This window comes from Clinocottus analis, unplaced genomic scaffold, assembly GCF_023055335.1.
Source record: "Clinocottus analis isolate CAN_PGR_092001 unplaced genomic scaffold, fCliAna1.0.p SCAF_26, whole genome shotgun sequence".
Taxonomy (NCBI): Eukaryota; Metazoa; Chordata; class Actinopteri; order Perciformes; family Cottidae; genus Clinocottus; species Clinocottus analis.
Window position 1 is genome coordinate 4,191,164 of NW_027175998.1, and position 11,400 is coordinate 4,202,563.

The 11,400-nt window shown below is 45.1% G+C and overlaps 1 protein-coding gene across 3 annotated transcripts; it reads left to right on the forward strand.

Moving 5' to 3' along the window:
- Positions 1–3,334: 3,334 nt before the first annotated feature.
- Positions 3,335–11,147, forward strand: fip1l1b (FIP1 like 1b (S. cerevisiae)). Of its 3 annotated transcripts, none has more exons than XM_068592034.1 (16): positions 3,335–3,602; positions 3,982–4,033; positions 4,414–4,474; positions 5,702–5,859; positions 6,013–6,077; positions 6,175–6,282; positions 6,476–6,606; positions 6,931–7,052; positions 7,902–7,958; positions 8,343–8,442; positions 8,550–8,700; positions 8,838–8,919; positions 9,197–9,252; positions 9,349–9,541; positions 9,677–9,826; positions 10,483–11,147. In XM_068592034.1, the coding sequence occupies exons 1-16, from the start codon at positions 3,524–3,526 to the stop codon at positions 10,628–10,630; spliced, it is 1,713 nt and encodes a 570-aa protein (XP_068448135.1). In that variant the 5' UTR covers positions 3,335–3,523; the 3' UTR covers positions 10,631–11,147. The 3 variants fall into 3 exon arrangements, with proteins under 3 accessions (XP_068448135.1, XP_068448136.1, XP_068448137.1); XM_068592035.1 differs by having other exon boundaries at positions 10,486–11,147; XM_068592036.1 differs by lacking the exon at positions 3,335–3,602 and adding an exon at positions 3,727–3,835.
- The last annotated feature ends 253 nt before the right edge of the window (positions 11,148–11,400 follow it).

Genomic DNA, 11,400 nt, shown 5'->3' on the forward strand with positions numbered 1-11,400 from the left:
GAGGGAGGGAGGCGGGAGGATACAGAGGGTGAAAGGGAAAGGAGAGAGGAGGAACTAGAGGCAAACAGGGTGCAAGTGGGCGGAGAGCGGAGGAGTAAAGTACTGTTGTTCACTATGCAGAGAGGGGTTTCCCTTGTTTAGTCTACCCTCACTGACATAAAGGGGTTGGACAAAATAATAGAAACACCTGTCAGCTGAATATATCCAAACTTTTCCACTAATTTTCGTTCATTTTAGTAATTTCTTTGCAATGGTAATGTACTTTATGGTGACGTGGTTGTATAGTGAGTGTTGTAGTGCGTGTACTGTCATCGCACGTGCAGTTTAAACCTCGTACAAGCCATTGACAATCTCCGGGTATGGCAGTTAAAGTGGCACTAAGTGTCTGTTCAGTCAATATCGCTGAAAGAGTAAATGGGAATTAAACCATTTGGCCTTCTGATGAAAGTACTGGCATTGTTGTATACTTGCAGTATTATGAGATGGCTGTCTGTGGCGACATTGCCGAAAAAACAGACTTCTCCATTGTGTATGTATACACACATAATGGGACGATGCACAAGACTCACGGCTGATAAAATCTGAGCACAGTTGCATTGATTTCACTCAAAAACACATTCTAAATCTGGACTAAAAGGATGTTTCAGTCCACCTCTCCTTCCATCAGATGTGGAAGGAGAGGTGGAGGATTAAAAGGGGGAGGGGCTGTGATGATGTGAAAGCAGATGGGGTGAAACACCGAGAGGAGTAAGATGAGGTCAGGGGAGACGGAGTGAATGAAATAAATGTAATGTCCATGATTAGTTTAACTGAGAGACCATTGGTATCCCTCCCTCTCCCTCTGTCTACAGTCTGACTGTGTGTGTGTGTGTGTGTGTGTGTGTGTGTGTGTGTGTGCGTGCTTGTGAACATACAGGGATCCACACAAAAGCTGAAATGTACGATGCGATAGAGTACTTGTGATAAGAGAAAAATCAATGTACTCACACATAAACGACCACAGTGTGTGCACGTCGCGCATGCCGTATAGACACTACGTCCGTGCGAACGTGCACGTGCCCTCGCCTTGAGTACTGGTGGATTTTGCGTCCGTGTAATCACCACATAAAGAAATGATAATAGAGGGAGGGGAAAAAAGAGAGAGCGAGATCATTTTTTCCACAGATTTCTTTGTCGTTTACTGACAATGCAAGTGGCCTCCACTTAAAAGGCCCTAAATGCATTAACAATCCTCTCTGCATTAACAGAACCACAGCAGCAATCTGTTTTGCTGGTGATGAGCGCCGCAGCAGCTGCTGCTTCATGTCATAAACGTAGAAAATAAGGGGGATGCAGTTTGTCTCTCTCCGTGGGGCAAGATAATGTGGAATGAGTGGGTTTTTCTGCAAAACAACTACATAAAAAGAAAAGACATTCAGTGCATTTAACAAAGATGAAGTTAAATCTCTCGTATGCATTAAATGGATTGGCGCCAAGCGCCGAGACCCACTAAGCCGAGACATGCAAGGGTGCACTCTTAAGTCAGGAGAGGCAGCTTCTATAAGTCTGGATTTGTGACCAGAGGTCACCGTGTAGTAGCTGCTGTTTAACCTTAACGACCGCTCACAAGCCACACTGTATTTTCTTTTAACCTGAAGATATATATACATACATTATTGGATTATTTCATTAAATATTTCTTGCTTTATTTATCACTATCTGTCTCTCTGTCTTATTACAGTCAGGGTAGTGGTATATATATAATACACTGAGGATGTTTCCTCTTGTCCAGCAGCGCCCTGCTTTGAATGTAGACATATAGAACTACAGTATATAGATTATTGCACCCTGCTCAGTGAAATGCAACAACCACAGTCTTAATGCTGGAGCAGGGCGGAGCGCCTGAATGTTCACTTCCTTAGAAGTCCGGTGATTAAATCCCGCAGCTTTTTCCCCTCACAGCTGTACATCTCTGATTCTTTGTGTTTTTTTTTTTTACAATGTCACAATATTGCATACGTCTACAATTTAGGGACAAAATTATGCGCAGACATTGTCTTATTTTGGTCTGGGATTGCCTTTTATAGATGGGGACATCCGTTTATGACGTTTTTACACAAAAGTGTGCTGCCGTCTCTTGTCCATGAAGAATGTTCATGGCGAGACGTTGATTCGGAGTTGCGACCCGGCGGGAAGTGTTTTAATGACCACAACAAAGCCACAGTTCAGACCTTTCACCATAAGCTTTAGTGTGTAATTCAGCCCTCCCAGATCACTTTCCATCAATCAGAAACACAAACAAAACCCATCCGGCTTTCCACGTATGGTCTGTTCTTCTGGTGTGACGGGGTCAAATTAACCTGTAGGAGGTTTGTGTTTACTCGACCCAAGTTTCATCACACAGAGGCTGGGCTGCACCAATATGGATTAACTCTTAAACTAGGTTCAAACCAGCTTTGTCTTTGGGATGAAGGTGAGGGCTCTGCAAGTGTTAACATAGCTGAACTTCAGGGCCGACCTCGCTCTGGTGGCCATGGCCAGATGAATCCACTTAGGAGACCTGGGGCAATATTGAACTGTGGCCCCTTACTGGCTGCACCACCACCACCACCACCACCACCTCCACTAAGTCTCTATGTGTACGCTGTCACCAAGGGTTTGCACTTTGTGAGCACTAAGTACACAGATTTTTGTACAAACTGTTTAGTGTGTTTCATCTCTTTTTTTCTTTCTTGTGAGCTCTTCTTTTAAAGGTTTGGACACGTTGCATTCGGAGAAGCTCAGGCGTAAATAATGAACCTAATGAAAGGCTGAACACTCAACCTTGTCACTGAGACACTTGGAATATAACTGAGTCCTCGATAGTGTTGTCGGTTATTTAATGACCCCTGCGTCTTTTCTAGAAGAGCAGAGACTTGTGTTGAAGTGATTGAGAGCTCATAGTTTGGGAATTAAATTATTAATTGGAGTGTGCTCATACTTTTGGCCATGCATTGCATTTTACAGTTGAAGCCTATGGACCAGAGGACAGAGGCCTGGAGCCATGTTAGGGGTCTCCAAGCCTCTGTGTCACATGATCGTGACGGTTAACATCTCTTGTAAGAGTGACAAGGGTTTCAGTCAAAGTCAAGACTTGTACATTTAGTCCTGGGCTGGGACAGGAACTTTTTAAGGTCAGCTTGAGCCATGATCTTATCTTACGTCCATGCAATACAATTATCCACGCATTAAAAGCAGCACACAATGGATTTGTATTTCTCTTGCACTACCTGTCTCAGCCGCATGGGGCGCTGTGGTTTTCTCCACCGACGCGTTCACCGTAGCAGGACGTCAACATCCTCTTCCGGGTTCACGCCATTCACTCGCTCAACTCGGTTGAAGATGAATTTAGCTAAGGCATAATACTTGTTTGTACATAACTGCGTTTCCTTGCATAAAGGGATAAACTATACGTGACTCTCTGCATTGGGAAGCTTTTGTTGAATATTGTTGTGTTAGTGACGCCGCTGCTGGTGTAGCGTGTAGTACTCCGCGTGAGCTCAACATGTCTGCGGAGGAAGCGGACAAAACAGCCACCACTGATGCCAGCGCCGGAGACGAGGAGGAGGAATGGCTCTACGGAGGTAAAAGGAAAAGAAAGGAAAGAGCATGCTGTCCGCAAACACAGCTCCTCTTGACCGAACGGGAGAAAGGGAGAGAGTGTGCGCGCGCGCCGCTCTGGTAATGAGATGCTAACCACAACCACTGAGATAACAGTTAGCCTGGAAGCTAAGCTAGCAGCTTTCCCGGCCTTTTGCAGCCGTACAATTTGAGAGAGGAAAAAAGTAATGAAACATGTCTCTGTTGAATTGTTCAGGTAGTGTATTGAAACTTAAGATGTGTTAAATATTAATGTCGGTGTCTCTCCGTTGTGTTGTGTCCATACGTTTGACAGGAGAAGCTAATGGATGGCTAGTTATGATTGAAAACGGCTTTTCAATTTTTGTTTGTTTCATGTTGCAGATGAGGAGACCAAAGATGAGGACGAGGAAGCCAAACTGAATGCTGCTGTCAGGTGTGTGTCGTCCGTGCTCACCCATTAACACCTTGGCTTTGTGTAAGCTACTTTAAAAATAACTCAGAAGACACCTGTTTACATCCAGGGGGTGTGCACATCCATAGCTGTGCATTCATTAGTTTCACAAGACACAAACTGATTGACAATACATTACCGTTGAATACAAATCTACAGCAATACCATTTAACAGGCAGATTAAAAATGCATGTTTTTAACAGCACCGGAATAATAACGACATAAAAATTCCTGGATTAAGTTATTGTTTTGTATTGAATAGTACCTTTTTTTTTTTAAAAAAAAGATAGTGATTGTGAAGTTTGAGAATGTGACAACTCTGCTTGAAAACCACAATAATTAAAACTAAATTGCATCCGCAGTGCGCCTGCTGATGCTTTGACAGAGGAAGCACACGCTACAGGCAATGGAGTGGCCTCTGAGGTGGGTAACCATGGACACAGTCACAGAATGTGTTGCATTGTGGGTAACGCTTCTTTTTTCTCTCTTTTGTTTGAGTGCTTACTTCGCTGCAAGGGGCCGCAGGAAAGAAAGCAGGTTTAGTTAAAACCTTTGAGTTAGCTACACTCCGGGTTTTCAGCTCCAAAAGGATGGGTAACTTAACCTGTCACTGTGAACCTAACCGGCTCGCCACGAGGTTTTCTCCTTGCAGAGACGGACACCTGGTTTTATTTCCTCATTCATTCAGTGTTGAAGTAGGTATCTCAGGTCAGTTCGTAAAACCTGGTTGGGTATTAGTCTGTTTTTTGGCTTGTCAGACATTTCTTTGATCATCGTTTTTTTTGCTTCCCTCAAATTCAAATATTACACTTTCAGGTCACCCTCAGTTCAGAATAAAACCTCAGTTTGTCTTTTTTTTCTCAATCGTTTCCTGTGTAAGTTCTTTTTCTATGAATATATTTAATGCTCTGACCCTGTGCACACATTGGATTTTGGCGGTCACTGATGGAAAAATAATTCAGATTATATTGAAGATCGTATGTAACATCCTTGAACTGTTGTCGTTGGCGTATTTGTTGTGGCCTAAGAGGCGGGTGATGTCACTACTTCTGTGTGAGCCGTAGAGTGGGGCAGCTGCAAAATGTAGTTTGAAAGTGAGGTTTTTTTTCGGAGGTTGCGTCTAGTGAACGTGTTTTAACTGCATTTCAATGACAGCGTTTAACTTGACTACTTTTCTTGCAGTAGCTAATATACAGTCAGAGTTCACCACGTTATCCTAGTCGGGTTTTATTCGGCATTCATTCATTGTTTACCAAATTGAGGAAACGTTTCAATAAGATAACACAGAGTTTAGGCCCCTGTGTCAAGATAAATGTGGATAGTTTGTATATAGTTTACATGCATTAATATCTCTACATCCACTGGATTAATATGGTGGCTCTGCCATGTATTTACCTGTTGCTATTGTTAATTACGGATGCAGAGCTCCATTGATGATGGCCTGGTTTTCTTTCGCTCTGTGCATGAGTTTAACTCGGTGAACGAACACCGCTCACCTGTTCTGGAGTAAAAAAAACTCCACCTCAGGGTTAGTCAACTTAAAATTCGGCTCAGAGTTTGTTAAACTGGCTTTCTGGAAGGGGGTTCAGTTCTTCATCTCGGGGGTTTTCTGTCCTCTTCATGTCTCATCCTCCCTCCCCTTTCTATCAGGCGACAGGTGACGGTGAGGCTGAAGGTGATGGCGACGTGGCGGCAGTAGAAGCAGCACCCGCAGGTGAGGACGTTGACAGTGACAGCGACAGTGATGACGACGACGACGATGTCCGCGTCACCATTGGAGACATAAAGACAGGAGCGCCACAGTACACGTAGGTGTTCAGTCAAAGTGTGGCGTGTTTTACTGTTGACTTGCATATCCACCTTTTAACAAACTCTATATAACAAATTTTAAATAAAACTATGATGCATATAACAGCTAATTAAGAGGAGATGTGTGATTATTTATTTATTTCTCCTCCCAGAACGTATGGCGCTCCACCTGTCAATCTCAACATAAAGACAACTGGCTCCAGACCGTATGGACAAGGTACTGCCCTCTGGTCTTAAACCGCTTTCTTTCTTGTAAAGAAAACAACATGTTCATGTCCACTTAACTTGTTCTGATGTTTATTATTTTCCCACAGCCTCCAAGCTGAAGGGAGTGGATCTGGACGCTCCCGGTAACATCAACGGGGTTCCAGTGCTGGAGGCGGACGTGGAGTCATTTGAAGAGAAACCTTGGAGAAAGCCAGGTGTGTGTGTGTTTGTGTGTGTGTAGCTGAAGAAAAACCAACCAGTGAAAATGTGCAGCTGTTTCTTTAGCCACCACAGTTATGTGCACTTTCAGGATGTTTGGCGCCCCGAGATCCAGGGGGAAGATGACATGTCGTGCCTAGCATGTACTGTATTTCACACTTTTGTGTGTGTGTGTGTGTGTGTGTGTAGGAGCGGATCTGTCGGACTACTTTAACTACGGCTTCAATGAAGACACATGGAAGGCTTATTGTGAAAAACAGAAGAGACTGCGCATGGGCCTGGAGGTCTCTAATGTCGGCTCGGTGACGAGCAAGATTACCGTGAGAGACCAGCGATTACTTTGTACTTTTTTGTCTTCTGTCAATGCCCTCTAGACTCTTCTCAAACTTCTCTTTTCTTCATAAGCATCCCCCTCTCATCAGTTAGTTGGAATCAAAGCAGCTTCCTGTGTGGTTTTATCTGGAAACTTTACATGATAAAAAACGTTTCCCCCTTTTTGTTAAGGAACATTAACAAAACTAAACGTTATAGTTTCATTTCAAACACGTTCATCTATATTTCCACAATGTTGTGCAGAGACAAATAAAACACTATCACAACTTTCAATAACACGTGAAATATATTTGTGTTTTTTTTTTTCTCAGGTTCAGCAAGGCAGGACGGGGAACGACAAGGACATGTCCAGTTTGCCCATTCACACGCCAAAGCCAGACTTCACGTCTCCCATCAACATGTACAAGCCCCCCCCTGTCAACCTGGTCCCCAGGTAACACTCCTGCTTTTAGCGTCGCTTATTACCATATCTGGTAACATCCCACAAAGTCTTTCCATCCACTTGTGTTGTAAACGTTTTCAAGTTAAGTATCAAACAAAAACGCTTAAAAGAATATACAGACAAACAGACAAACAGACAAACAGACAGACAGACAGACAGACAGACAGACAGACAGACAGACAGACAGACAGACAGACAGACAGACAGACAGACATCAGGTCAAAATATGTAAAATGTGTTTAACACTTGAAAAAGTTGGTCTCTCATGTGACTTAACCTTGCAGAAAGCTTGCGGCTGTGGCGTCACTTAAAGGTCTTAATTATGCATAAATTCAATCCATAATATATTTAAATGGGTGAGTAATATAAAAATCCACTCCCTCGTACCGTTGTCATTAGTGTGAAAATTAACAAGAGACCTTTTTTAAACATTTATTTCTGTTGTACGGTGATGCATTTTCACAGAGGTGGTCTACGGGGCCTCAAGTGGCCATTTGATGAACTGCAGGTTTTGGCATCTCAAAAGCAATCCGCATAGAAAAAATAGAATAAGAAAGTAATCCTTTATTAATCCCATTGGGGGGAAATTCTTCTCTGCATTTGACCCGTCCTTGCTTAAGGAGCCCGAGGAGCAACTCGGGGTTAAGTGTCTTGCTCGGGGGACACTGGATCCATTCTGATCCAGATTACAAGTTTGTAAATACCAAGCCCCTGGTCACAACCGAGTTCATCGGTGGTTAGACGAGGTCATCCCATGGGTTGTACGTATGCGTGTGTGTGTGTGATTAGGCCGATGCACTAATCATCTTTACTCCTGTCCTTTTTTTCCCAACATGGTAGGATCTCCCCCCCTCAGTGGCCCCCTGGTCCGCCTCCTCAGGACATGTCCTATTATACGTAAGTTAATGATAAAACCTGCCTAAAGGTTTTTTAAAGGCTTCCAATCCTCCTTAAAGGGAAACTTCAGTACTTTATACTTTTTTTGTAACTTGTTTTTTTCATGGCATCATTTCATGGAGTAATTAAATGTCCTCTTGGGGGCCGTGGATGTTTCTGGCGCAAATAGATTCCTGTAATAGCTCTGAAACACGGGAGTCAAATCCCTGACCGAACCTAAAAAATCAAAATAAATCCAGTGTCGGGTTTCTGTTTAGTCATCATACGTTTGGCAAATGATTGGCATTGACATTGACATTGCTGTTTGCGTATTGTAGAAGTACACGACTACAGTTCTGGTATGCACACGGCCTTAATTTTCACGTTTTGATATCCGCTTCCCAGGAAGACGAGTGGTACGATAGATGTGATCGGTGGAGGGACGGCCACCATCAGCAGGGTCGAAGGGCGCCGCAGACACAACCTAGAAGGCAACAATATCCAGGTACACCAGCGCAACACGGACACACTTTTCTTGTGTTCCACTAAACTAGAGTTCAAGTTGAAAGAAACTGTGTGTGTGTGTTTCTCATACTGTCTGCTGTCCTGCAGGTGATCGCCGAACAGACGGACGCCGACCCGGCTCCGGCTAAGCTTCCCACCTTTTTCCCCCCTGGACCACATCCTCCAAACATCCCCCCACCTCCGTTCCTCCCTCCTCCACCCAACGTCAACTCTGCACCCCCGCTCATCCCCCTACCCAGTAAGTTTATCACCATCATCATCATCACCTTTACAATTTCTCAGCTGGTCTCCTGGTGGGATTCTTAAGCAGCCGTCTTATCTTACCCTGTTTCTGCTCTGGTCAACGTGTTAATTCTCTCTTTTCCGCTCTTGTAGGGTTGCCCATCACTGTTCCTCCTCCTGGTTTCCCGCCTCCACCCAGCGGCCCTCCTCCCGCTATCATCCCCTCTATGGACAGGTAACTGTTTTAAATACTTACGCTGAGATAGCCAATACGTAGTATACTCGTGCAGCCTGATGCAGAACTGGCAACTTGATCCCTGAGGACACAGAGATACATGATACTGATGTAATTATACTGTAGGCTCATGGGCTTAATAAGATAATATGATAAAGAAAACATGACTTCACAAAAGAGCATTTGTAGTATGATGGATTTAGTATTTATCTACACACAAATGTTATCAATATGACCTTTTTTTTTGTTTTAAAGCAGCATTCTTCTCTTTCCACAGCGGCCACCCTGGAGGTTATGATGGACGCGGTGTCCCTCCCTACCCGTTCCCTCAAGGTAGGAGGCTTTACCGCGTTGGCCAGGTGTTTCTAACCTCTGCTCGTTTCCAGGAAGTGTTTGATCGCGGAGCAATAACTTTTATCACTTCGCCAGGCGCGTACCCTCCGCCCATGACCGGAGGCGTCCCTCCTCCCTGGCCCCCGATGATGGACAACACTAAACCCTGGGGCGACTACTACGCCCGTCGAGACGACAAGCGAGAGAAGGAGCGGGAGAGGCCCAGAGAGAGGACACACGAGCGGGAGAGAGAGAGGGAGCACAGCCCTTCAGCGATGAGCTACACCAGGTGAGCGGGACGGAGACGAGCGTCTTCCATAAAGACCTATTTTACCCAGAGTACGGGCTTGTTTGTTGTTTTTTTGTGCGTGAAACAAACGCAGCCCAGTGAGAGCTCCACACTTTTCCCTCCACACTTCCACAGCGACGAGGAGCGGTTTCGTTACCGCGAGTACCAGCAGGAGCGAGGCTACGGGGATCGGCACCGCGAGCGGTCGAGCCGAGAGAAGGAGGAAAGACACCGAGAGAGACGGCACCGAGAAAAGGAGGAGGGACGCCACAAGTCCTCCCGCAGGTACGTAAACGCACACAAAAACCTCCAACGAAGACAGATGTTTGCTAACTCCCCCCATAAAGTTGATCCTGGGTGCTATAGTTGGGCTCATGTCGGCAGGTCTGTCTGGCTCTTTATCACGTTAGCACGTGATGCTAACATTGAAAATATGAACACGCTCCTGATCCACATGGTCACAGGATCTCTACGCCGCAATGCGAGAATGACTGTTCATATATATATTTAATAAATCAACTGGAAACATAAATTTCAGAAGCTGAGAATAGACCGATCAGATCAAGCAAAAGGGAAATGTTTTATTATTTCTTCATGGTGGAAAATGGGGGTCCAGGTGGGGAAATATTACAGTTACGCTTTAACGGCCGAGACGAGGTGGTGTAAGGGCGTAGCAAACTGTCGCAGAACATCAAACTGTCTTTCTGTGTCTCCCCGTTATTCTCCTAACTCTTTTTGTCGGTCTCCTTTTCACTTCACCTTTTCTTTCTCTCACTCATTGATCTTCTTGTCTCCTCCCCGACCTTTTTATCTCCCTCGCTCCTATCGTCTTCCCTTCGTGCCCTTTCCTCTCTCTCTCTCTCCCTCCTCTGATCTCTGTCCTCTACCCCTCCTCGCCTTCCTCTGCCCTTTCCACACCGGTTCCCTTCTGCTTCGATTAGCAGCAGCAGCAGGCGGAGGCACGAAAGCGAGGAGGGCGACAGCCACCGGAGGCACAAACACAAGAAGAGCAAGAGGAGCAAGGAAGGAGGCAAGGAGGGCGGCGACGAGATCAGCGCGGACCAAGAGAACCAGGAGGTCATGGAGTAGCGATCGCCGCGTCTGGTTGTTTTTTTTTTTCTTCTTTTTTTTTGTCCTCCCCCCGTCTGTCTCTGGGTCCGGTCTGTCCCTCCACGTCTCCCACCGAGTTGAGAAAGAAGGAAAGGGGGGGATGAGCGCAGACCAACGAGAGCAGAGCGGTCGATGCGCCCCGTCACTCCCCCTCTCCGTCAATCACAATCCTCCTCCATCCGGCTGCCGTTCGCCCTCGCCGTCACCTCGAGCGGAGAACGGACGGAGCAGAGGAGGTGTTAGAGGAAGGGTGGTCGTCCTGTTTACTCCATCCATCTCTCCATCACAGCAGACGAGGCGTCAATCTGACTCCTCCCCCCTCCTCTCAGAGCACCTCTGTAACATTAGGTCACGCTCAGATTTCACTGTATAGTCCCAATGATCAGCAGATTTAGCTCTTTTTTTTCTTCTTCTGTCATTAGTTTGTTTTGTCCTGTGTGAAGACATCTCCAGTGTCAGTTTGAGTTGAATAAAAAAACAAACACTTTTGATAAGACATCTTTTTGTGACTTTTTATTTTTCTAATAAATAACCCAAACATTCCTCATGCATTAGTGATTCATGCGAGTCTTTGTAGCAAATCATAATCTAATGCATAATCTATACCCAATTAGCATAAAACTAATCTCTCACGGTTCTAAATACAATATTTTCAACATTAATATCGCAGCAAACATACATTTCTACGTAAAGCTGTCGTGTGATGTCTACCTGAGGAGAGAATGAAGTTTTCTTGATCAATGGCGTCG